At 36.8% G+C, this 27,800-nt stretch overlaps 1 protein-coding gene across 2 annotated transcripts; it reads right to left on the bottom strand.

The window, feature by feature from the left end:
- Window positions 1–215: 215 nt before the first annotated feature.
- On the bottom strand, window positions 216–27,800 carry LOC103720598 (rhomboid-like protein 15). Of its 2 annotated transcripts, XM_039126042.1 has the most exons (14): window positions 27,591–27,800; window positions 18,662–18,827; window positions 16,488–16,568; window positions 16,265–16,388; window positions 15,640–15,672; window positions 15,443–15,534; window positions 15,254–15,327; window positions 14,838–14,932; window positions 14,686–14,758; window positions 4,176–4,354; window positions 1,738–1,789; window positions 1,586–1,642; window positions 731–805; window positions 216–653 (listed from the first exon to the last, which is right to left on the bottom strand). In XM_039126042.1, exons 1-14 carry the CDS (start codon window positions 27,612–27,614, stop codon window positions 648–650), a joined length of 1,131 nt encoding a protein of 376 aa, XP_038981970.1. In that variant the 5' UTR covers window positions 27,615–27,800; the 3' UTR covers window positions 216–647. The 2 variants fall into 2 exon arrangements, with proteins under 2 accessions (XP_038981970.1, XP_008808594.2); XM_008810372.4 differs by having other exon boundaries at window positions 16,265–16,568.

The raw sequence follows: 27,800 nt of genomic DNA on the forward strand, positions 1-27,800 counted from the left end.
ATGCTATCTTGTAACCTCAAATTTGATGTTGATTTGCTCAAATGCAAATATATTATTAACATCTAACGTAACATACCATGAGCTTAATAAAATGCTGACGGGTACTTTCCCATCTTTTGCTCAAATAAGGCTATCAATAAGGTATGCTATTAACAATGACTGAATGCAAAATGACAATCAATCCAGGTGGAAATCTGGGTGAGTGAATGGAGTGCTAGTCTGTAAAATCTACAAGCTTTGATTGGCTGCAATTATGCTATTTATCTGCCATATGAACATCCCTAAACAATCATACATGAGAATACAAATATTTTCCATTGCAACCTTTACACTGTTAAATGTTCCCTAACTGGAGCAACACAGGCACAAGTTTGAGATACAATACAAACAAATGACAGTAAAAATATTTAGTTCATCAGATCACAATACCGTGATTTCTTGCAGAGGAAGCCTCTTCCCCTTTTTTCAGGCTGACTTCAAGACAATATCACCACCATTTGCTGAACAAGCTTCAGTCAATGTGAAATTAGTTGTGAAGGGTAAACTAGTGAGCTGGCAGAGAAGCTCAACAAGGTGAAGGGTCTAGAACAACATAAACTTTAACTGCTTTAGGTGTACTTGTCGAAGTGGTTCTTTCTATTGCTTGTTTAACCCTGCGAACATTAAATGAACCCTAAGATAAGTTGAGACATGAATTTTGGATCCACTAATAGAGTAGAATGATGCATGCCTGTTGGCTCATGAGAATTTCAATGGCAACACTAGGATCTCCATCAGCAGCAGCAAGGGCAACTTCAGCCTGGGTCTGCAGCAACAACAAGGAGCCCATCTCAGATTTTAGCAGTCTAAAGAAATTTGATGCTCATTTTATGCCAAAACAACATCCCGAACTTGCATAGACGTGTAATGCTTTTATCAGTAAATAAGAGACTGCCGCAAAAAATACTATCAGAATAGAAAACCATATTTACCATTAAATGGTAGGTTCAGCTTTATTATTATAAGGGGTCAAAGCTTCATCAACTAACTCCATATGCAATCTGTTTTAATAATACAGAGAAATCTAAAATGAAGCCGATCCCCACAATCGCTAAATTCTAGTGTTTTCTAGGTTCTTACAACAATATTACAATACTGCTCTCTTCCACTAGCCACAATCAAGAACCTTTGTTTCATTATGGTTTGGCATAAAAAAGTGTCTTTTGGTTCATTCTTAGCAAGAAAAGTTTGATCCCTAATGTAAGCCTCGTCTAATCTTTTTTAAAGAAATTCTGTTCAGTCTTTTACTCTCAATTAAAATACAACTGCATAATTTACTTTCAAATGTCATGTTCTAAACTGATATATGTATTGGACAAAGTTTGTGCTAACTGAGCCAATGGAGTAGAAATTATGATTTAGAAATCCTATAAAGCAACAAACTGGCAAATGTAACTTCAAAAATCCAATTCCACCATGCTTATTGTACTCTCAGGGACTGATGCTGCCATGACATAATTGCATAAAAAAGGTGAGAAACCACAGATAACATATGAACAACTATTCATACTAGAATAAAAGAGGAAATCAAGATCAATGCAGGAACCTTCTCAAAACCCATTGCCACTAGTTTCTTGAGCTCTTCTTCAAAGTTATCTACACCCTGTAGAAGAATATTCTAAATAAAGGTCACAAATGACAGAAAACAAAAGCAAAATAAAATGTAAACTATCTGAATTACAAGTCAAGGGATTCGACCTGATTTTGTGCAGCTAATAGAGCGATGCTCTCACTGTCTACAGTTAAATGCCTAAAATCACAAAATGGTAGAAATGATAAGCATATATCATCTGTAGACAACAATATTTTATTGAAGGCATTTACCAGATACAAGTAGCCAATGGATATCAGGTAGAAATGCTAATTTTAGACCATATAGATACAAGTATGACATGCATTTCAAAACAAAAATGGGTTGAAGTAAAATGGCAAACATGCAAACAAACCAAACAATAAACAACAAAAAATTAAAAAGAAGGAAAATTTGGGAACTTTCAACTTGTATAATGTGATGTGGAAATATATTTTTTAATGTTTAAACATATTTTAGGCATCCAACAAGCATTGATGGCCACTTATTGCCTAATCAGATAACTATATCAGAAAATCAATAAGATAACAAAACCAAACTAAGATCAACTGAATCATAACAATAATCAAATAAACTCATTTAAAAACAGCTCTAACAAGCGAAAAAGTAAGTTGAACCATCATGTCAGTGACTTACCAATACGCTTACAAAATTATAAATTAAAATTACATTATGTATTGATAGAAACCAACCCAAATAAAATTTCATCATCCAATTAAATTAGTCAAATCTCATTTATTAATTATCATTTGCCATTGCTTTCAGTACAAAAGAGTTGCAGAAAATGCATGTGAACTTTTAAACCAAAAAGACATGATCAAATGAGTTCCTACCATCAGAATTCAATGTTCATTAGTCATAAAAAGTTCCGTGATTCTGCCAAATAATAGGGCATCATAATAAATAAAATAAACCAAAGTTTGTAGTATTTTAACATTTGATTAACTGATACTCTATCTTATGCTTCTCCATATTGGCTAGTATTCCTGTTCCACAATATGATCTTTATATGACAATTGAGCATCATCATAATCCCAATCATCTTCAAGCTCAGCTCAATATGTACCTCTCCAACCTCATTAATATTATCCTCTAATTCTAGAAGCATCTTTCCTAGGCCCTAAATTCCAACATATTGTTAAAAATAATTGATGTTGAAACAGTTTCTGACCATTGTCTTTCCTATCACAATGGCTGTTAATTGGCATATTCATGTATAGATGATCAGGGTTGACTAAATCTAGAATATCATCCAGTTTAAAGTTTATTTCAGACAAGAAGAATTGCAAAAATATGAAAAAAAATTCAGATGATCAAGAAATATCAGTGTAGGGAACAGTCTTATGCTCCCAAGAGCGTTCGTTTCCACATTGTGCAGTTATTCCTCAAGCCCAAATAGAGAATATAAAAGTTAAGAGACAGACAGATGCAGACAGAAAGAAAGAAGCACAAAGATTCATTATTCATCACCGAAAACCACCTAAACAGGACTGTATTTAACTAGAATACCTCTAGGCTTTTCCCTCAAAAAGGAAATAAGAAAAAAGAACAAAAAAAAAAGGGAATGGTGCTTTGAGACTTTTTATGTGTGTTTGTGCAGATTAAGAGATGGCAATGGATAGATCATTTTAGCGCATGGTTTTGACCATGATCATGGAATCGATCTTCATTGTGGTAAACGAATCTGGTAGATATTCATTTCAAGGTTGTCACAGGTGGCTGCCTAGGCACCTACGTGGTCCTGCATAGGTGATTGGGCAACCCAACCACCAAGGAGCCTAGTGCTTTCCAGGCCTTCAAGCAAGGTGGCCACCCAAGTGCCTAGGTTGGCTCCTATCAGGTCCTGAGCTGTCTAAGGGCAGCCTTTGTCTTGAGCAGGAATCTTGTTCATTGGTTTATTTAAGGAATTAATTTTTTTTAAATTCATTCTCCCTTTAATGAAAATGTTTCAAGAGAGAGAAATTATTTATGAATAATATGTTTGCATAGATACAATCAGCGTCATCTAGGAGCCCAGCCTAATGATAAGCTGCCCAGACAGACTGCCACACAAAGACAATGTTCCTGAGGCTATCCTGCCTGATGTGGCTGTCTTGGCAATTTTTGTAAGTTTTCTTCCTATTTTTGACTTGTCTATTTTGCATCATGTTGCTCATGCAGTACAATTTGTATTTTATGGAATATGGATAATACAATAAGATTCTTGCAAAACTTAAATCAAATACAACTCAAGTGTTGGATTTAAAAATGATTGTATTCAAAAATATCAATGACTTAAGCTTTCATAAGTAAGTGGATTATATAGATTGTTTTCTAGCTAAATTGGTATATAAGATTCTTGAAAACTTAAACCAAATACAACTCAAGTGTTGGATTTAAAAATGATTGTATTCAAAAATATCAATGACTTGAGCTTTCATAAGTAAGCGGATTTTATAGATTGTTTTCTAGCTAAATTGGTATATGTCTTCATTTCCTTTGTTAAGCAGAACAAATATTTGATGGATGCAAACATAATTATGAATCACATGTACACTTGTGTTACCTTCCATTTGATGCTCGTGGTTCTGTGCTTGGTGGTGCTGTTTCTAAGGGATGATCTGGAGCAGAATTATCTAGGAGTCTAGCCTGCAAGCTTATATCAGAATCAGCTGTAGTAGCTGAGTGACTTCGTGCAGAGCCAAGAGTCATTCCCCTCCCAGGAAATCTGGAGTCTTGTGCTGGCTAGAATATAAAGTAATAATGCCATATGAGAAGCATGAATCTAGTTTAAATGTTTAAAAGTGAAGGAAATTTAGCAGCAAAGAAATATAAGTAGAAAATTCTAGCTATGTGGTAACAGCACCAATTTACAGCAAAATCGAAAGAGAAAGGCGTATAGCCTGCGGGTGCTCATAATTACTTGCAGAGTTCATTAATTTCAACTAGAACATAAAAACCTTCCTCCCCAAGGAATTCAGGGTCCAGGGCTGACATCAAGTTACATACTAAGTACCAATACAGATTGAAAGCAAAGACACAATCACAAACTTAATTTAAACATTTAATAAAGCAAGGGACTAATGTGTAGCAGAAAACAGATCTGGAGAAAAAAATAGTGTGATGAGAGTGCCAAATTGCAAGAACAATTAACAGACTTTCCACAGAGTACAATTTCTTGAGTGTGTAGTGTAACTTGAAAACCAATTCATTCAATGTTCTCTACGAGTTCATGACTTTTTCTTCTTAGTTAATATTGACAACAGACCAGGTAGCGTACAGCAGAAGGCTAGTGCAACAGTAAGCATTCAAAGGCTCTATCCTACCATATCTGGCTGATAGATCTCCCAGCATCAAATGAACTAGCTGTTCATGAACAGATCGTGTTCGGCTCAGAACTCAGCTCAAAATGAGCTTGTGCGATTAGTAAATGAACCGAACATGAGCCAAATATTTGAGCTTGAAAGTAAAATGAGCTGAACATGAGCTGAGCATACATCACTCATGTTCAGATCGATCTCAAAATTAATATATGAATATATAATACAAATATAATATAAATATTTAACACAAACATAAATATTTTCCACACATTTTTTATTTTTAAGTTACAAAGATGAATAATGAATAAAAAATTTGCCACCAAAAAATTATAGGGCTGACTGCCAATATTGACCTGGGAGTTTAGAAGATGAAATGAGTTGGTAACAGATCAGTTCCTATAGATATATTTCAAAAAGTCACTATAGAAAGAAACTCAACTTTTCACACAGCATGCCAATTGCTAGATCTCAATCTAATAGTTGGGACAAGATTAATAAACTCCAGGATACCATGGAGACCCCTAAAGTTCTCATCTCTCTCCACTTTCTGAATGTTCTGAATGACCTCCCTCACCTCCATCCTTGCTCCCTTCACCATTCATCCTCTCTCTCTCATGTTCTGTACGTGGTAAACTAAATTTAGCTCCCAATATTCCCCAATCATCCTCTCTCTCTCATGTCTTCTTGATTATGATGCTGAGCCATCAATGTTGCCTCCTGCATTGCTTCCTATGCTTCAATCTACATTTAATGCTTCATCTCCTTCACTTGCACTAGTCACATCAGGATCGTTTATTCTCTTCCCACTTTCTCTCAACCTATCTCCAACAGCAAGCTAGCCAAGCTAAGCTCGAGTTACCTTAGGTACATATAAGCCAAACTTGATTATATAGTCCCACACTGCGTGATTAAGGAGGTGCCACATGGGTTTACAAGCATAGGCCTGTCCTCCACGCAATAGCTTAAGTTTTTGGGCTATAAATTCGTAACAAGTGGTCTCAAAGCTAGGTCCGGTGTGCATCATAGCCCTTATCAATCATATGGATCCCACATTGGGATACAAGGATCTCATAGGACCCAAGCCATGGGCGGGCCCCCTTCTCAAGTAGGAGCCAATCCCGGACATTACAAAGTCAGGTTGGGGAGATTGTTATAGTCTCACATTAGATGATTAAGGGGCACCACATGGGTTTATAAGCCTAGGTCAGTTCTCCATCCAAAAATTTAAGCTTTTACACCGTCATTCTGAGACATTAAACTGATCCTTGCCAACTTGTATCAAGTTAGGCCAAGCCTCAAGCCAACCTTGGCAAGCTTGTGTACAACACTAGGATGGAGAAACTAAATCCTCACTTCTTGTTTATTTTAAGTTCATTATACATATCTTCCACAATGATGCATCATTTTCCCAGTCCTTTAATAACAACATACAGGAGAAACTCACCAAAACTCCATGTAAAAACCAAGGTAAGCCATACCATATCGAATCGGACAATACAAAGCATATACACCGTACTAGTTTGGTACCGGTACACGGCATGGAGAACGTGCTGACACTTGGTATGCTGAACCGGCCCCATACCGAGCATACTAACATCGTAACAAGATGGCACCGGTATGGGACTCAGTACCGAGATGGAATACCTTGTGTAAAATAGAAGTTGCACGAGTTTCTAAAGAGACTTCTATAAAACTTGCCATTATTTTGTTGAATCTTTTCATATACCTGTATGTTAGATTCGCCATACCACCCTGAGCTACTGGTTTAGGGCATACCAAATCGAACTAACAAGGAACTAGAACAGTTTGCCTTATCAGCTTAGTAAACAGGCTGAACCCATTAAAAGGCCCCCTCCCTTCCCCACATCCTTCAAACCCCTTCGAACCCCCCACGTCGCAGATCCCCCCTCCTCCGGCCACTTTGCCTCCCCCTCTGCTCGTGATCGCCCCCCCTCCCTGGCATCTATCAAACCCCCCCTCACGAATCTCCCCTCCTCTCTCTCTCTCTCTCTCTCTCTCTCTCTCTCTCTCTCCTGCTCTTGATAAGAAATTGAGGATTTCTACCCCCTCTCTTCTCTTCCTCGAACCCTAGTTGAGAACGCCAAGAATCCGAGGCCTTCAAAACCCTCATCTCTCTCCCTCCTCCACTCAGCGCCGCTGATGCCTTCTCCTCATTCCGGCCTTTCTCTTGCTTCCTGTCCTTCCTTGTTTACGGCTGCTGAACCTGGAAGACCCAGCTACGGATCAATCCACACTTCCAGATGTGTTCATTCTTGCATGTATGTATCAGCTCGAGAATCTTTCACAAATATCCACAAGTAAAATCCTAAAAATTATATAAGTGTGCCAATGTGCCATGAGAAAGTTTTTCTAATCTCAAAATGCCCCCATCCTAAATATCCTTATAATATCTCTTTCTCTTCCAAAATGTCACCAAATAATGAAATAAGTCACCTCAATCTTTGAATTTACTTACGATCATCTTGACCACTCAAACTCCAAACCATTTAAAACTCCGTAACCACTAGGTCCTCCTCTCCATGTTAATATCTAATTGAAATATTTCTTTTCCCATCCCTATGATGCCCCTATACCGAAGAATAGGAAAAGCATAGTGTCCATTCAAAACTTTAACCATGCCCTTTTACTCTCTACTCATCCTCATCAGCGGCAATCACTTGGCATACAAGAATAAAATAAGATATCAATAAGCAGAATATTATTGCTATTGGATTTTGTTAGATTCAAAGAATGTAATGACACCCACACTCCAAACTAGACTGGATGTACACCTGGACGATGATTGGGTTGATGTTGTCATACTTGTGTGGTAAAAGCCAATCAAGAAAACAGCATGTAAGGAAAAGAACCAACAACAGAATAAGGTACCGATCGCCTTGTGTTCAAGGGAAATGAGCATTCAAAAGGTGGTACTAGAGCCTCCCAATATGACATCATAAGATTTAAAAGCAAGTATGCAGTATCTGCCGGTAAAAGAGCCCATTGCAAGTAAAGAACGCTATTTTATTGTGAAACAAAACCTATTTTATTGGATTATTGCTTTAAAAGAAACACCATTGCAGAAGAAACACCATTTGACATGCAAAACACAATAAGCAGACAAAACAAGGTACATGGATGATACTATAATATATCTTATTTTGCTTGTGATCCCTTGTAATGGAAACCCTATCAAAGAGAAACTGAAAATCTGTCTTTTCCCTCATTATATATTAATCTAAAAAACTAAATCAATCCATTTATTTAGTTATTTTGGTATCCTTGATTGAATTCTTCTAGTCTGATACAATATGTGTATATATATATATATATCAATTTGTGCCAATTGTAAATTATGATTTAAGCAAGGTATGCCATACCGCATCGAATTGGATAGTACGGGGCATATTATAGTACCGATTCAGTACCGATATATAGTACGGAGGGTGTACCGATACTCAATATGCCAAACAGGCCCCAATGCTAAGAGTACCGACGCAGTAATAAAATGGCACTAGTACAGAACCTGATCTAGAAATGGCGTACCTCGGATTTAAGTTTTATTATCATCAATTACATGTGCATAAGCATGTGCATTATAACTAGTGATACTAAACATCCCAACAATTACTATAGCGATCTTCAATATATAAATCTGATATTTCCACTAAGGGATCCTACAGCTAACAAATGTTTACTTTCCCAAAAACTACTCAATTTTCGCAAAAAATATGCTTTGGAAACTTAGAAAGGAACTCAAAAGTTCATGCTTTTGATTCTCTCTGAATTGTTTCTTCATCACAATGATTTGATGTTCAAGGAACCTTCTTCTCATAAAAGTCCCAAGCATCTGCTTTTAGGAGGTAAGAAAAGTCCATATCCATCAGATCTAAACGACAAATCTAACTCCACACTAAAAACCAGCTGAGTGTTTATTAACAATTACAAGAATAAATATAATTCTACTATACAAGAAACTGAAATGGAGAAAAAAATGTCAAGGAAAAAATAAGATGGATTTATAGAATAGTTTCAATTATGAAGAAAGCCCTCCATTATGAAACCTTTATGACGAGCAATTTGCTTATATTTCTGCTATAGAATGAGTTAGCTATAGCATTTCAGTTTGACTAATCCAAACAATAACATGAATTGGTCCACTCTATAACAATTTATAATTTGTCATATAGAACCAAAAATTCGCCAACTATGGCTCATAGTTTGCCCAGTCAACTCTCTTCTAAAGTTTTCTATATATTCATTAGACTTTTAAAACCAATTACTAGATTAGAAAAAAATCATTCATTTAGGGCCTATTTGGTATCATTTTTATTTCTTATTTTCTATTTTTTTAAAAAAAATAGAAACCAAGAAAACATGTTTGGTGCTATTATTTTTATTTTATTTTTAATAAATATTTTAACTATTTCTAAAAAATGAAAAAAAGTAGTCCTTAATTTTCATATTTTTAAAAATAAAAAAATAATGTTTTTTAGTCACCACTACCACCAACACTGCATCCACCACCATTACCATCACTTCTGCCATTGTCGCCACCCTCACCATTGTTGCTGCCATTGTCACACCACCAGTGCAACCATCGCCACTTCCACCAGATCACCAGTGCCTTCGCCATCACCTCCACCACAACAACATCATCATTATCACTTCCTCTGCTACTACTACTGCCTTTGCCATCGTCGCCATGTTTGTATTTAAAGGCAATTTTTTTTCTATTTCTGTAAAATAGAAAAAATGAAAGTGAGGCCAAATGGCACCTTATAATACCCATTATCAAACAAACAAACAACCTATATAAATTGTCCTTCCCACATTTCATGCAGTACCATTCACCTCTAGCTTCACCATGGTTGTGAATGAACCTAACTCTAGGAATCAAATGCCATGGATATTAACTCTAATTTGTTGGAGTGCCACCTGAATGATAGTCGTGTACATTGGAAATGAAGGCTAAACGAGGCTAGCTGATTCATTTCCCTAAAACCATCAAAGCATTCCCCTCAATGAGAAACTAACCAAAAAATTCCAAGAAATGCAATGTCATTCTTGTATCAAGCATGCGGTCTTTAGACATGGACATAAAGATGTTATAATACTGGACTAATCAAAAAAGGTACTAGGAGAAAGCTTTTTTTCTTCAGATATAGCGAAAATAAGAAGAGTTCATGAAGGCCATCACCTATTACAAGAGACTATCTCAATCAAGGTCCGTTGTACCAGTACCGGTCGGCATACCGATGGCAGCCTGGACCGGTTCCGTACCAGTACGACAGTCATACCGGTCAGTTTTCTAATAAAAACTCCCGGTACCGGATCCCACATTGATTCAGTACCGGTTCCAGCCCGGACCGGTTCGTACGGGCCCGTACCGGCCGGTACGGCATACCCTGGTCTCAATAAACTATAGAATGTCCTATCAATAGCATAATTGTTTACATAATTTATGAAATTTATGACATTATACAGCAATTTAGGAGACCACCTTTCTTATTCAACATACATTGTGACTAGGAAGTCTTTTGGAGGTCTTCATTTCATGCTAGAGAACACCTTACAAAAACCAAAGGAAGTCCTATCTAGAGCACCAAGGATTAAGGACCTTCCAAAACAGGATGGTAATATCAGTGCACTACTATTCCAAAGGCAACATGAGACTGATATAGGTTCTTAATTGGATTGGGACATCCCACATATCTTGGCCAAAATTGATCAAGACTGACCGGTGCCAGGGCACGGTTCAGCCATTACCAAGCGCAACTTGACCAGATTGCCCACTTCAGAAATGTGAAAAGAGAAAGAGAGCTTGGCGGCCCATGCTCTCTCCCTATGCTTTGGTCATGGGTCTGCTATGGGTGGCAACCGAGAGAGAGCGAGAGAGAGGACACGGAAAGGAGGGCAAATTTGGCTTGCCCTCAACATGGTCCGACCCTTGGCAAGGCTTCGTCGTTCCCCTCACTTTCACCACTAATTGGCAAAATAGAAAGAAAAAAAAATAGCGGAAGACCATACGACACATTTTTGTTTTCGAAAATATATGTTTTTATAGAATTATATAATTTTCAGATAAATTCAATTACTACAATAATATCAAATAATTTTATGAGGAAAAGAATTGAAGCATGTGTGCACTATTAGTGTGCATGTGCTCGTAAATTCAAGAGCACCCAAACCCATGCCCAAAATTGGGATCAATGTAGAATTATCACACCAAAAGAGTTTCTATTATGTGTATATACCATGGTATGTTGTACCATACCGTATCGGACGGTACCGAGCATACCGGTCTGGTTCTAGTACCGGTACCGATGGCGTACCAACACTCAGTACGCTAGGCATACCGCATACCGTACTATACCGATACTATGATAGTGTGGCACCGGTACGGGGTTTGGTACCGGTACGGCAAACCTTGGTATATACATATACACATATCATGGGGCATCCACAAAAGCCCCTAAGCACTTTTAATTTTCAAACTTTCTATAATTTTAAATTAAATTTTAAATAAAAATCAATTCAAAATTTTACAAACTTAGGTTAAATATGAAAATACGATCCACATGTATACCCTCAGTCATCATATCCCCAGAGAAACACTTATGCACAATATTACCCTTCGTACAAGTATGGATATATTCCAAGGTCAATAAGATGCTGCCTTTTATGACCTTGAGCAGGGAAGAATAGGCTTCTATAAGACATACCATTAGCCACAGTATCAAAAGGGATATCCACGAAATATCAAAAACCACATGAACAGCAAGGGTTGGGACAATATATAGAATATCAAATCTAATGCTCTGATTATGAAGAATAAGTGGGCATACACGAGTCATAGAAACTCCACCTAAGAGAGAAGTGAGTTGGAAGATTTTAATCAAACTCATGACTCCATCGTACATAATCTAATTGATAAGTATTGTTCGCTTATATTCGTTCATAATTTTTTAAATTATTATTTAAATTATGGGTATCTGTCCCAGTACCAGCATCACACACCTGACACCCCACTGGTATCCCAAAAACCATTTGAACATGGAAAAATATTCACTAAAATTCATTTAAGATGGAAAATTGAAAATTGAGAAAAAAAACGTTACAATATGTTACAAAGACACAAGATTGATATGGGTCTCAGTATTAGTATTTTAAACCTCATACGGCACAATAGTTTAAATAATGTATGTACCATATGATATGAATGTGTGGGTCTAAAATACATATATAAATATAGGTATTTAAATAAACACATATATACATGTGTGTGTGTGTGTATATATATATATATATGTATGTATGGAGATTGATAACCTACTCTCTGTTATGGTAGGTTATCAATCTACCCATTTTTTCGTAGACAAAAAAATATCCTTACTTTTTATAACTCTTAACCCCCCAATTAATACTCTCTCCCTCTCTCTCCGGTATATATATGTGTGTGTGTGTGTGTGTGTGTGTGCATATACGTATGTATATATACATACATATATCTATCTATATATATATACATGATAGTGTATATAATTTTAAATTAAATTATACAAACTTTCTATAATTTTAAATTAAATTTTAAATAAAAATCAATTCAAAATTTTACAAACTTAGGTTAAATATGAAAATACGATCCACATGTATACCCTCAGTCATCATATCCCCAGAGAAACACTTCTGCACAATATTACCCTTCCTACAAGTATGGGTATATTCCAAGGTCAATAAGATGCTGCCTTTTATGACCTTGAGCAGGGAAGAATAGGCTCCTATAAGACATACCATTAGCCACAATATCAAAAGGGATATCCACGAAATATCAAAAACCACATGAACAGCAAGGGTTGGGACAATATATAGAATATCAAATCTAATGCTCTGATTATGAAGAATAAGCGGGCATACACGAGTCATAGAAACTCCACCTAAGAGAGAAGTGAGTTGGAAGATTTTAATCAAACTCATGACTCCATCGTACATAATCTAATTGATAAGTATTGTTCGCTTATATTCGTTCATAATTTTTTAAATTATTATTTAAATTATGGGTATCTGTCCCAGTACCAGCATCACACACCTGACACCCCACTGGTATCCCAAAAACCATTTGAACATGGAAAAATATTCACTAAAATTCATTTAAGATGGAAAATTGAAAATTGAGAAAAAAAAACGTTACAATATGTTACAAAGACACAAGATTGATATGGGTCTCAGTATTAGTATTTTAAACCTCATACGACACAATAGTTTAAATAATGTATGTACCATATGATATGAATGTGTGGGTCTAAAATACATATATAAATATAGGTATTTAAATAAACACATATATACATGTGTGTGTGTGTATATATATATATATGTATGTATGGAGATTGATAACCTACTCTCTGTTATGGTAGATTATCAATCTACCTATTTTTCTGTAGACAAAAAATACCCTTACTTTTTATAACTCTTAACCCCCCAATTAATACTCTCTCCCTCTGGTATATATATATGTGTGTGTGTGTGTGTGTGTGTGTGTGTGTGTGTGTGTGTGTGTGCATATACGTATGTATATATACATACATATATCTATCTATATATACACATACATCTATATATATATATACATGTATATATATGCATACATATATATGTATGTATGTACGTATGTATGTTTGTATGTATGCTATTATATATATATATATACACGCAAAAGAGAGAGAGAGGGAGAGAGTATTAATTGGAGAGTTGAGAGGGTGAGTTAATGTGGAATTGTAAAAAGACATGAAATACCCTTAAGAGTTATAAAAAGTAAGAGTATTTTTTGTCCAATGAAAAATGGGTAGATGATAACCTACCAGAGAGTAGGTTATCAGTCCCCTATATATATATATATATTCTGAAACACAACAATGTGATAGGGATAGTTGGAACAATTAGCAAATCCTCCTAAGCATCCAATATAGACAATGCTTGCTGTAATAATTCTCCATTTCAGATTGCACAGAATAAATTTTGGAGAAAAAACCCTTCAAATATCTAGAAGTTTTTACAAAGAAAAGATAAAAGTAAGTTATCCTAATTTAGCCCTACAAAATTTTGAAGAGCCAAAACTAATCAAAATTTGGTCTTAATCAAATCCTACATCAAGAATGGAATTAAAATGAATATAGCTAAACCACTCTTGATCATATTCAAATTAAAAATGAGACATATTGCTCCCACATCACATCACCATAATCAGCTTCCTTAAGCACCTTCAGATCCTATGTTTTGGTTTGTACATAGTTAAGCTACAACGAGCAAGAGTAACTCATCATAAACAACACGCACCTTTTAGTTCATACGACATAAGAAAAATCTAACTATATTAGCAAAGGGGAGGTTTGAAATTTTGAAAAGATTTCACATGTGTTATTATAACATGCTAAGTTGCTAACCTTAACAAATATTAGTAATAAATACTGAACCACACTAATTGAGACAATGCTAAAACTAATCTTATTATCTTATATAAAAAATAATTCCATTTTTTCAAAATTCTTAAGTTAATTGTCAAACACATATCATGTATTTTTTTTGAGTAAAGATGTATTTAATGTTTCATATTATAGGTATGATGTATTCCCATGCGCATCAAATGTCTAGAAGCAATACATAGCTTTTCACCTTTTTTTTCTTGCTATCTATATAGCTGTTCAATTTAAACTCTAAAATTTCTCATATGCTTTTACAGTGCTAACTACTTACCTGACTGGTTGACACCTCCCTTTGTGGCATCCATGAAGAAAGATTCCTCCATATGTTTCCTGGGCTTAAACCACTGCATCAAGGCAGAAATAACAAAATCAAATCTTAGCTAACAATGACTAATCAGCAAAATTTGGAGATATGCAGTTTACCTGGATGCTGTAGTTGCATTCGAAAACATAGGAAGCTGACCATATGTAGTCCCGCCAGTGCACAAAATAAATCCAGGACGTCGTATACAAGCAGACTGAAAAAACATAAAAATTCAATTTTGATATGTCAAGAGCTAGGATAACTCTAAGCATACAGGTAAGTCTCAGATTTCATGAATATTTCAAATGCTTATTTGTCATTTCTTTTTACTCCAAGTGACCTTAATTTCTGCAATTACAAAAAACTAGAATAGGAAATGCTTGCATCAAATATGATTATTACATAGTGATTCTTTGCAGAGAATCAATATGAAAACTCACAAATGCCATGAAGAATGATTTTGTATTCAAATGTATATCAGTGCATGTTCACATGCTTATATCACATTGACATAAGTTAGTTCTAAAAAACTTACTAGAAGAGAGGAGCTTTCAATGGAATAGTAGAAAGACGGTCCGGGTAGCAAGTAGTTGAACAATCCATAAGTGTCTGGTGAGAAACAGAAACAATCCTATAAGCATTATGAGTTCCCCTTCCCTGTTATTCTGACTTCAAGTCTTAAAGAAAAAAAAGGTGATGGATTAAAGGAAATGCAAGAACAAACATGCAAACCCAGATAAAATTCCGCACAAGTGTCCCAATAATGAAACGTTGGTTGCAAGAAGTTGGAACAGTACCAATAAGATCCACGCATACCTGAATGCGGCATTTTTTTACTCAGTGAAGATTTCAAAGTCTATAACTGGATAAAAAGACTATGAGACTGGAAAATTAAGAAAATTTATTTCATGCAATGTATACCATTTGGCAGGGACACTGAAGAGTCCAAAAACACTGCAAAACATAATAGAAAGCAAACATCAACAGATTGGGGTATAATGAATAAACAGGAAATGGATCATTCACATTTTCTGAATTATTATAATCTGAACTCTAAAGGTGTGGATACTTTTACATTTTTAAGACTGAACTGCCAATTATATTGGGTGTCAGGTTTAAATTGCCCTCAGCTGAAGAGGTTTCTGCTTCAAAGCAGTGTCCTGTGCACCAATGATCTAAATGCTGGTACAGGGCCCGTCCTGGTTTGTCCGGGTAAGTATGGTGTACTAAAATGGGTAGGGAAGAACCGGAATGATCATTAACAACAAAAGTGAAGAGAAAAAAATTGTGCCAGGATGCCAGGCCACCCCAGGTGTCAGGATGAAACCATCCTGATCCATCTTGGCCAGGATAGACCGGGATGACTGTGTCTAAAGAGACCCAGGGTCCCACATGCATCCTGGGATCCAGTTTATCACTGGTCTAGTGTGGTACCGCCGGGACAAACTAGGACGGAAATTCTTACAATGCAATAAAGTACTGTATTTTTTATGCTGGTGTATTGAAAAAAGAAAACATTTATAAAAAATTCGAATACAAAACACACCTCCTAGATTGTACCCCGCTTAGGTTTGTCTCTATGACGATCATCGAGAATATGATTCCAGAAAAACCAATGGCACATTCATTCATCAGAAATGGATAAGGGTATAAAGGAATGTGGGCCACAACTAAAGCAATAATAAGATGAAAAATAGCATTAGTTGTAGCAAGCAAGAACATTAAATACAAAAGGCGGATGGATCCCATAATTCTCTCCAACTCTGTACCCAGAGGAACCAATGCCAACATATTGAAAAGAACATGCAGCAGAGATCCATGAAAAAGAACGGACGTGTAAATCCTGTAGACTATAAAAAAGAAAAATGAAGGTTAGAGCTCAATATAAGTCATATGAAATTAATATAACAGAATAGCATATATCAGCTAATGAATAAATACTCATTGGAGAGCTCAGCCCAAACAGAAAAAAGAAAAGAAAAGAAAAGGGATACAAGCTTTAAATGCCAGAGATAACTAAAAATTCAATTCCATTTTCCTTGTAATGCCTATCACCTTTTTTCTTCCATATATACATTAGCTTGATACAAATGATAGATATCAGATTTGAAAAGTTTCTAGTGTATAACATGAATATGAGCTTTGGTTATTAAAAAGTATGATCATAGGTCCTTCACCACATGCACTAGCAAGCAAATAATGGAGACAACTATTCTATTTGTAAGTTCAGTTTTATCAGAGAATTTTTTTGTATTTTCTCCAAGGAGTTCGTTGCAAGAAAAGAGAAGATTATGCTTCTCGCCTAGCAGTTCAGATTGGAAAGAAAACAGAAAGCAGGTTAACTTGCAACACAAATAGTTGGTCCTTGTAACAGATGAGTGCACATTGATTTCATGGGGACCATGACTACAGGGACTTACAGATCTGCTAATAAGTGTTTAAATACTTGGAACTCACACATCTCTGGGCCATGCCTTAGCTCATCTATGATTCCCGACTTATTTTAATCAGGGATAATAAGTATCATAGAAGACAAATGAAAATTTCTTGGTGATGTCCTTCACCTTTTTCATTGATCATGACCTAGGTTTGGCTCACAGAAAGTCATCTTAAACCTAGAGTTCCATAAAAAAGTCAAGTCTTTAGGAGATTACTGTCTCTGGAGAATAGTTCAAGCAACCACTTTTGGAAGCACCGACAAAGTCAAGAAAAGTGTACATTGCGTAATAAAGATAAAATCATGCTCTTCTCATTTATTCTACATTAAACTTATCTGAAGAAAGAAGGAATGGTTGCGATTTATTGATTAAAATTGGAGATAATTGCTCCCTGTTTGTGTATGTTAACCTTTCTATAGCTAATTGTCATAATTCATTTCTCGTGTCATCCTATCCCATTTAAGTTGGACCAAGGTATGCGATACCGACCGAATTGATGTACCAGTGGGGACCGGTACCAAACCGGTTCAGAAAAAAAAAACGCGCGGATGCATGCGCGTCCGCATTTAAAAGCCCACGCGGGCTGCCTGCGTGGGGACCGCGCGCGCGGTTCCCCGTGCATGGACGCACGCGGGCGCGAGTCGGGGATGCGTTTCCCCACTCGTGCCCCCATGCAGCGCGTTGCCCCGCGTGCAGGTGCTATTCACCCCGCCTCTCTTTTTTTTTCTTTTCTTTTTTTTCCTTCTCTTCTTCTTTCCGAGCCGTTCTCTTTTCTTTCCCTCTCTCCTCCTCTCTTATCCTCTCTTTCCCCCTTCTCCTGCGAGCAAGGGAGGTCTTCTTCCCCGCGAGGTGCTCGGGAGGAAGAAAGAGGCCCGGTAGTCTTCTTCCCCGCAAGAGAGGTCTTCTTCTCCCCTTCGACAGATAGTCTTCTCCTCTTTCTCTTCTTCTTCTTCTTCCTCTTCCTCTTCTTTTTCCTCTTCTTTCTTCCTCTTTCTTCCTATTCTTTCCTCTTCTTCCTCTTCTTCTTCCCCGCGAGTACCGGTGCGGTTCACACCGGTACCGGGCACCGGTTCGCACCGGTACGGACAAGAAATCGTTTGGTTCCGACCCCTTTTAATTCTATGGCTGTACCGTACCGGTGCCGGCTGGTACCATAGATGAGAAGATGTCTAATAAAGATCTCATAGAGTGAAATTAATCTGCAATGGCTCAGGGAAGATCATTTGATAACATCATTTCTTTGCTTTACATAGATGAGAAGTAATAAAAACATATAAATGGTAAAAAACATCAATGCATTAGAAATAGATGATGGCTAAAAAAGATATCATAGAAGGAAATTAATCTGAATTGGCTCAGGGAAGATCATTTCATATGTATCACTTCTTTGCTTTACACAGATGAGAAATAATAAAAATGTATAAACAGAAAAAAGAAAGATAGCTATAGTTTATTCTAAACTAGCATTACTTAGGTTCAAATCCTTGAAGAAAGGAAAAACATACCTTGGAACCGTGAAACCACTTCAGAAGGCAAGAAGCATATCTCGATAAAGGAGTCATACCCACTCAATAGGCACACCAAGTAAATTAATCCACACAATATAACCACACCAGAAGTGATGAATGGAACACTAGCCCACCATTGACATAGCCTAGTAGACAATCCAGCCTACAAACCATTTAAGAAAATGAGAAAAGTTGAATTAAGAAAACATATAATCGCTAAAGAGCATAATGAAGGAGTCTTGCACTATAAGAAGCATGTTGACAAGCTTGATTCTGTCATCTTTTATTAATCAACAATGGCATCACATCAGCAAATAACAGCCTGATCTGGACGACATTGTCAATATCTTCATCCTTTTTTGTATTTGGTATGAGAAATTCTGTAGTAATTTGTTAAAAACTAGAAAAGTCACATTATTTAGCATGAATAACAACAATTATTCATTTTAGATAACATAAATTGGAAAAGCTCTAAAATGATGCAAAATGGGATTGCATTAAGGCGAAATAACACCAATAGAAGTATAGAAAACTACAAAAACCACAATGTTTGATCAACTTAATGCATATTAATCAATGAGATTTTAAATATCAAGAATAGCATAATTATATTTCTTCCAATATCCAAAGGTTTGTATTAACCATGAGAGAATCAACAAAATCTAGCCAAAACGAGGGCTGATGTACAAAATTTGCTATTTGTGTCTCGTAGACAATGAAAACAATTGGTGACCTATTTAATTTTCTTGTATTACTTGGCTGCATTTGGATAAATCTCAACTTTTTTTATCAAACAACTGGTGGTCGTGGTACATTTTCTTCACGCATGGACTGGGCTATAGTTGCATCCCTTCAAAAGCAACAAAAAGAATGGGAAATTACATGCATACCTTTTGCTAGGAGATTCTAAAGGAGAATACATTGGTGCTTTCCAAATATGAGATTTAACAAGGACAATACAAGCAAATCATCTTTTGCATGTGGTTTGGTCAAGAATACTTTTCTATGTTCCTTGGAAAGCAATCTCCATTATTTAGGTCTTTGCTCATTTCAGTGATCTTTTTGTATCATCTTTTCTCGTCAACCTTTACATGGCGAGATACTTCTTTAATATCTCCTCTTTAATTTTGAACAATATAATTTTACAGTTCTGTTGCTTAAAAAAAAGAAAAATTAAAAATCAATAATATAAAGTGATTTCAAAACTAGTTTAGCTTCTTCTAAATTGCATTAAAGATTAATATGAAGATGCCCACTCATCAAGCTCGAATCAAATCCCATCCTTCACCAGGGTTTGGAGGGTTAGGGAATTTAAGGGCTACCCCCATCGGCCTTCTACCAAAAAAAGGTGTGAGAGGAACATATCTATACTTCAATCCTCCTAAAATCTCTTATACAAATTATTTAATTGCATGGTGGGGATCATTGGAAACCTTTTCCTATTTTTAATCACTTTTTACAATTGCCTAAAGGACAATTGCATATTAATTTTTTATCACCTGAATTGGTCTCAGTGTGACTTAGAAGCAAGGTACGTTGTACCGACCGAACCAGATGGTACAGAATGTACCATACCGTACTGATTCGGCATGGATGACATACTGAGACTCGATATGCCAAAAATCTCCATACTGTACCGTATGTACCAACTAAGGTCTGCCAAACCGAGCCGAATCGTCCGATTCGGGCAGCACCGAGCCGAACCGATGCGAAATCAGGTTGGTTCTCTTTTATTTTTTGGTTCCGGCTCCAAACCGACCAGAACTGATGCGAACCGGCCGGTTTCGTTCAAACTCGGTGCATAAAGAGGTTATTTATTGTTGGTAAACAGGGACAGATCACAGGGTTTTGCACTGGTCAGCTTTGGGCTGGCGAGTGACGATTGGCTGAGGGCCTCGTGGTGGAGTACTCTCTGACAGAATTGACGCTTCGCATGGGCGCTCTATTATTGCGTGATCAGGTGAAACCTTCCTTGGAACATTGGTGAAGAACATACTGATCGAACACAAACAAGTAATTCAGGCCCTGTTTATGGTTATATATTTGACGAAGGACTTCAAACCCATCTTTCTGGCGGATCGCCCGACATGTTCCGCAGTTGCTTCAGCAGCATACCGAGAAAGACGAGGCCGCCCTTTTCTTTCCTCCAAACAACCTGCAGAGGCCCCAGTCTTTTTATTCCCCCTAGCTTAGAGAAGGCCTTCCCAACAATAAGTGAAAGCGGCGAAAAGTATTCCGCCGCTTCTTCTTCCCAACAACTCAAAAATTACATCGATTCAGCAGTTCAAAAAAAAAATCAAAGCCTAAATAAGGTGTGCTTCCTCTCTTCTATCTCATTCTCTCATTTTTTGGGGGCTTCAAAAAATTACTCGAAAATTGCACAATAAGAAGAGATCATGCCAAAATTTTTGATTTGGGCTTGATATTATTATATGTTGTAGACCTATAGACGATCTACACGATGACATAAAAAAATTTAATTTTTGAATTATATATATGTTTAAAAATTAGAAATATATTTTTAGATTAAAAAATAAAAAAAATAAAATAAATAAAAATTAAAAAATGTAAAATCAGAAACGTATTTAGGGGCATGCAAGCTACTCTCCATAAAAATTTGGTATCTATTCATTCAAATTTTGATGCGACCATGCACGCAGTGGCCTAGGCCTAAATTTTTTAAAAAATAAACAATAAGTAGCCTTTGATGCATGCATAAGAGCCTAGAAAATATATGTAGCATCCATTGTTGGGTTCTACATAGTTCTGAGCTGAAATTAATTTTTTAATATTAATATTTAAAAATTATTTTTAAATTCAAAAATAATTGAAAATATATAAATAATACAAAAAATTAATAGTACGTATTACATAATTTAGAAATAATTTCTGCAGTAGAAATCGTATTTTTCTGAATTTATAAAATTTAAAATATATTTTTAAATTTAAAAATTATTAAAAATATATAAATAAATAAATAAATGAAAAGTTAGTAATATGTATTAGATAAATCAGATGTAATTTCTGAGGTAAAAAATATCTTCATCGTGACAAAATTTTGCTATTTTTAAATAATTGATAAACTAACATATTTGATAAACCTACAGAAATGGAGCCATCAAGAGAAAAAAGCCAGAGCATGACATTGGCTGGGATCATGGGCAAATGCTTTCGAGATGTCACTATTGGAAATATAACTGGTGCAACACAGAGTTCAAATGAGGAGAGATAATTAGGTTGAAGCAACACTTAGTTGGTGGTTATCTCGACATATCTATGTGCCGGAAATACCCACAGAAGAGTCGACAGCTGATGAATAAGCACTTCGCTGATTTTAGAGCAACAAAAAAGAGAGTTTCTAAGAATAAGATAGAGGTGGACCGCCGAACGGTAGAGCCACCTTTCTATCACTCTAGGGAGTCAGAGAAGTGTCCGCTCCAGATGACGAGGCACAGATCCAAGCTGCCATGCAGGCGAGCCTGGATGATCAGTGACAGCAGGATGAGGTAGCCAGGCATAGGGCTCGATTTAAGCCCTCGTACCACAAGTTGAGCTCCAATTCTGCGAGCAGCAGGGCAGATCCAGAGTTCAGGAGAACCTCAGTCGGGAAGGCCGTCAGTAGATGTGGTGGCCTGATTGAATCTATGTTGGTAGCAAAAAGAAGTCATCCAGAGAGATTCCACTAGAAGCAACAATTCATGATTTAGATCTTATGCCTTCTCCAACGGAGCTTAGAAGCAGCAGAGGGTTGACTCAATGCTAAATAAGGATAAGAAGGATATGTGGTGAGATATTGGATCCTGGTTCTACTTCAACTATATCCCAGCAAATGTGGCATACAATACATACTATAGGTCTGCCATTTCCTCCATACAGGCTGCCGGTCCTGGTGTAAGTTTTTTCAGGCCCAAAGGACATCTACGGTGAGTTTCGTGACAGTAATATGGAGCTAGAAAAATGGATTGCCTCCTACAAAAGCAAGTGGCCCACATATGGACTGACGGTGATGTGTGATGATTGGGCTGGTTCTACCAGACGGAGCATGATCAACTTTCTAACATATTATGATATGAAGACTTTCTTCCACAAATCGATTGATGCTTCTGATTAGGTGCACAATGCCGCGTATATCCTCAAACTAATGGAGGAGATGATTGATCGGGTAGGAGAGGAGAATGTCGTGCAGGACATCACTGATAATAGGTCACAATATGAGGCTGTCGGAAAGATCTTGATGGAGCGGCGGCTATATATTTTCTAAACCCTATGTGCTACACATTGTATCGACTTCACGTTGATGGATATTGGAAAATTTGTTGAGTACAATAGATAGTATAGACAACCCAAACCATCACCAAATATATTCATAACCATACGTAGGTCCTTTCACTGATGAGGAGGTATGCAGGAGGAGAAATCTTGAGACCAGGAGTCACACAGTTTGCTACCAACTACGTTGCACTTGATAGCTTTCTTGAGAAGAATGCAGCCCTACGTCATATATTTGTCAGTTCTGAGTGGCAGAAAAGTAGATATGCAAGGGTCGATACTGAAGGAAGTAGTGTTGTTGGTGACGAGGCAGACATTCTGGCGGCTGGCCATTGAGATAGTAAAGGCTATCAGACCATTATATTAAGCGCTTCAAGCCGTAGATAGCAAGAGGTACCCCCAGATGGGCGTTTTGTATCACATGATGGAGAGGGCAAAGACTCAGATCATGGAGGTAGATCTGATGCATGCCCAAGAGTACATCGACATCATTGAGTGGTGGTGGGACTACCAGATGGGTAGAAATTTGCATCTAGCAGATAAGCAAGAACATTGAAAATTAGATTGCTCCTATACTTGTACAATTTTACTAAGACAATGACGAACTCTATGTGCAACATACTACCTTAACTCTCGGATCTAGTACAGCGTACCTGGAATTGATATGAATGACGAACTTCTAGCCACTTTGCGTAATGTGATTTACAAGATAGAGCCGGATCCAGAAGTCACGGCCCTATGTCTAGAAAAGGTAAGTTAACTTAAGTGGCATGTGTAAGTTAACTGGTATTTTCTATTATTAACATAGTATAATATGATTTTTTTTCGCAAACCAAAATATTTAGAGAGGACGGTGACAGCTTTGGAGCCTCGGCAGCTGTCATAAGTAAAAAAAGTATGAATCTAGATATGTTACACATCAGGACATTTATCTGGCGTTAGATGATTACTAATATAGTACTATTTTATATGTAATTTTTTTTAATATTTTTGCAGCTGAATGTTAGATTCATTTTGTGCTATTTGCGAAAAATCTTAAGCAGCCAACTATCCAGATCCTCTTCCAGATGGTCTCCTCGAGTGGTTGTAAGTGCAACTGGTCCACTTTCGCCCTCATCCATGACAAGCAGAGAAACTGTTTGACACAGAAGCGCCTCAACGACCTTTTATATGTTCACTACAATCTGAGGTTGAGGATGAAGCGCATTCAGAAGAAAGTGAAGCTCAAATACACAGATTCGAACCATAGTGCTTTTGTTGATGATGAGGATGATCCTATGATCAGATGGCTTGTGGGCCAGCAACAGGAGCCAGAGCTTGATGAGCGATGATAGCCTCCACGACCGGCTAGTTTTGTAGCCAGCAAGGCTAGGATTGATACAAGGCAATAGGCCGAAAGAAATATTCTATGCATCCTTACAGCTGGTCATCCACAACCATTGGAGAGCCGGTCACCACATGACTTCTTATTTGAGACATCCTCTCAGAGATGTGATCGAGCGATGCTTAGATAATGCCACTACGCTACCCGGTTGACTCGGTCGGGAGGCCACATACATGCTCCCAGCATAGCCATACAGAAGGAGCACAAAGGGTAAGAAAGCAGCTACCCAGCATACCAAAAAAGAAAAACAAAAGGCACTTACAGCCCCAATGGAGATTGTCGAGTTAGCTCACTCAGATTCAGAGACCAGAAGAAGCAATTCTGGTGATTATAAATATGCTGGCCAGAGAGAGAGTGGAGGACAGAGACCACTATTTATGAGACATAGCCGCAAGGTGGTCTTCGATTCACCGATAAGTCAAGTTTATGCATGCTATCTAGGATAGAGATCATGGTGCACGATCTGCTAGAGTTCGCAAGGATACGATTGCATATAAGAGACAGACTCCTCAAGGTCATTCAGTAGGACACGAAGTAGCTGCAGATAACCTAGTACGTGGAGTAGGATCCATAGACGTATCAAGTTCTGAGGTGTATATTGGATCCTATTATTCACAGCCACAGGCAGTCTACAACCCATATGAATACGGATATGATATATCTGAGGCATCTTTCTGTGGTTTCTACCCTATGCAGTCTGAAGCATCTTACGGATTAGATTTTACTGTCGGTATATTCGGATGGGCTCCTGCATATTTGTATTATCAGTTAGAGGACACCTCTCAGAACCAAAGCTTCAGCGAGAGATCCGAGAGTGCTTATAATCCGGCGCATATTTCTTATGGGATGAGCATACAAGACACAACACTACTTGATTAGAGGGATGGGCTGATGTGCCTCCTGACTATGCTGATGATCCGGATATCTACAAGAGGCATCGCCACTCAATCTGATTTTAGATATCGATATATATATTATACTTTAAATATATGTAATTGATTGTATTATTTTTTAATTTTTACATTACTACTTGATTTGAGGATATTTTATGTTGTTAATTGTAGCATGCAATATCTCACTAATCATTTTACGATTTGTATTATTTTAAAACAACAAGATGTATCATGTAGGTTAAATAAGGATCATAGAAATATCAAAAAACATCATGAAAACATCAAAAAAAAATCAAATTAGACTTAAAATTTATTGAAAAAGTTTAAAAATAGTGATTACAAATTAAAAATTCTTGAAAACTCCAAAAAAAATGGACATGTTGGTGCGAAATAGACACGCCCTACCCATACTGACACAGTACGGTACCGAACTGTACCATGCGTCGACCGGTATGGGTACCAGTACCAGTTAAGCGGACCATGGTACGGTGGTACCAATACTATGCTAGTGTGGCACTAGTATGGGGTCTGGTATCGAGATAGCGAACTTTGCTTAGAAGTTTAAATTTATATTTAGAAGAAATTAAATATTCCACAAGTGACAATAGTTTAACATGTTCTAAAGATAGGATTTTTTGGGCTTTCCATTGAGTGTGACTATAGTTGGTCATGTAGTTATTACAACATATAGCATCAAAGGCAACATTCGAGATTGCATGGATAGGCATGAATAAGTTGTGGTTGTAGTTGCGACTACGACAAAGGGTCTTGCACTAATATGCACCATCCTATCATCATGTTTCTTTTTAATTATGTATGCCTTTATTTTATTATCTAGAATTTATTCTTTAATGCTCATCTATAAAGCTCATTGATGAAAAAATTTGCCTCATGATTTTTTTTTGTAGAGAGACAAAGATAAATAAACTTTTTATAATATTCATCTATCATATACAAAACAACAATGAAGTCCAAGCACTTCCCTTTGAATTTATTGAAAAATATTACTTTTTTTCTTCACAAACAGTGTGATGTTCAGAGAAGTTGGTTTTCAATGTAATTTAGACACTTAACATGGTTTATCCAAGTGAGTATGAAATCTCCAACACTTCAACCTCCAAAAACACATGGTTGACACTTAATAGAATCCAAGTGTTAATAAATGCCTGTATTCATGTGTGCTTGGATACAACAAAATCTGTCAACTACTCCATTGTTTCAACCAGTCAATGGAACTTTTTTCAATAAACTTCACAGCCTGAATATCATGAGATATTATTGCAGAAGAATATATATGTATATGTGTGTGTGTATATATATTATGCATACATATCAATGGATGTATGTATATATATGTGTGTGTGTGTGTGTGTAAGATAAGGGTATCATACTCCACTAGGAGTGTTTAAAAATGCATGCTATGTTTTTAGTAATAGTTAAGAGTTGAAGTGTCATAACTTAAGTATGTTTCCACAATATACTCAGAAAAGCTGTATGAAACAACAATACTGGTAGCCAGAGCATGACAGTATTTGGCATGCAAAGAAGTATTATGTTGTGCCAACAAGGTGTTAGTACTCCACAAATTCTGAAAGATTGGAGTTTCAAAGTAGCACTCTTGGTTGTCAGGGAGGAGAAGACTGACTATAACACATGAACCATTGCAGGTGCAATCCCTTCTCTAAAGTCCTAGATTCTCAGATACGCCTTGATCATTAAAACTGGTCCGTAACCTCATTTGTGCTTTCCATGCAAATTTACACTTACAGGCTTAGCAACCAGAATTGGAATTCTACGCACTGCACCAATTTTGAAAAGATTGCATTGACATAAACTTAAGTTATTGGGTAAATTTAAACAACATCTATCAGTTTTTCCTACGAATTAAACTACCTCTAAAACCTTTTTCTTCTTAGTTCATGATCATGGCGAGTAACAGCAACCCGTTAACATGTTCCTCTTCCCTAAGATAAAGATACCACTTAACTTACATGTCCATCCACTAGAAATTGAGAGCGAAAACAGAAATAAAAAACAAACAAGGGCATATTTGAAGAAAAATGAAACCCTCTTCATCCGCCAATCCCATTTTGTTTCCATAAACAAATCAACAGATACAAGAAACTATCAATAAATGCAGCAAATTAAAGATTTCAGAGTCATCAAATGCCTCGTAGTGCCATTGAAGTTTTCATTCTTCATACCATCACAGCTCAATAAAACCCTAATCATTCAAAGAAACTTAAAAAAGAGGGCAGATCAAAGGTTTTAGAGTGCCGAGTTATCAGAATTTCCAGCGAATACTAAGAAATCCAAGTGGAAGGAGATCGCTGACTCCCAGATCTGGAATAAGGATGGAATAGATCTTTCGAAGACTTACCTCGGTGACTACGTTCGGTCTCATCTCGCCCTCTTCGCTGCGCCGGTTTCTTCTTCGTTGTTTCTTTTTTGCTGGGATTTCTTCGTTCTTTCTTCTCCCGCTCCGGTACCTTCTGTTTATGGCCGTGGCTTATAAGACGACTGCCCTCTCTTTCCCCCTCCTGCGCCACGGCTCCGTTATCTTGCAAAAGCGGACAGCGGCTACGGGCTT

The sequence above is a fragment of the Phoenix dactylifera genome, chromosome 4 (assembly GCF_009389715.1).
Source record: "Phoenix dactylifera cultivar Barhee BC4 chromosome 4, palm_55x_up_171113_PBpolish2nd_filt_p, whole genome shotgun sequence".
Classification (NCBI taxonomy): Eukaryota; Viridiplantae; Streptophyta; class Magnoliopsida; order Arecales; family Arecaceae; genus Phoenix; species Phoenix dactylifera.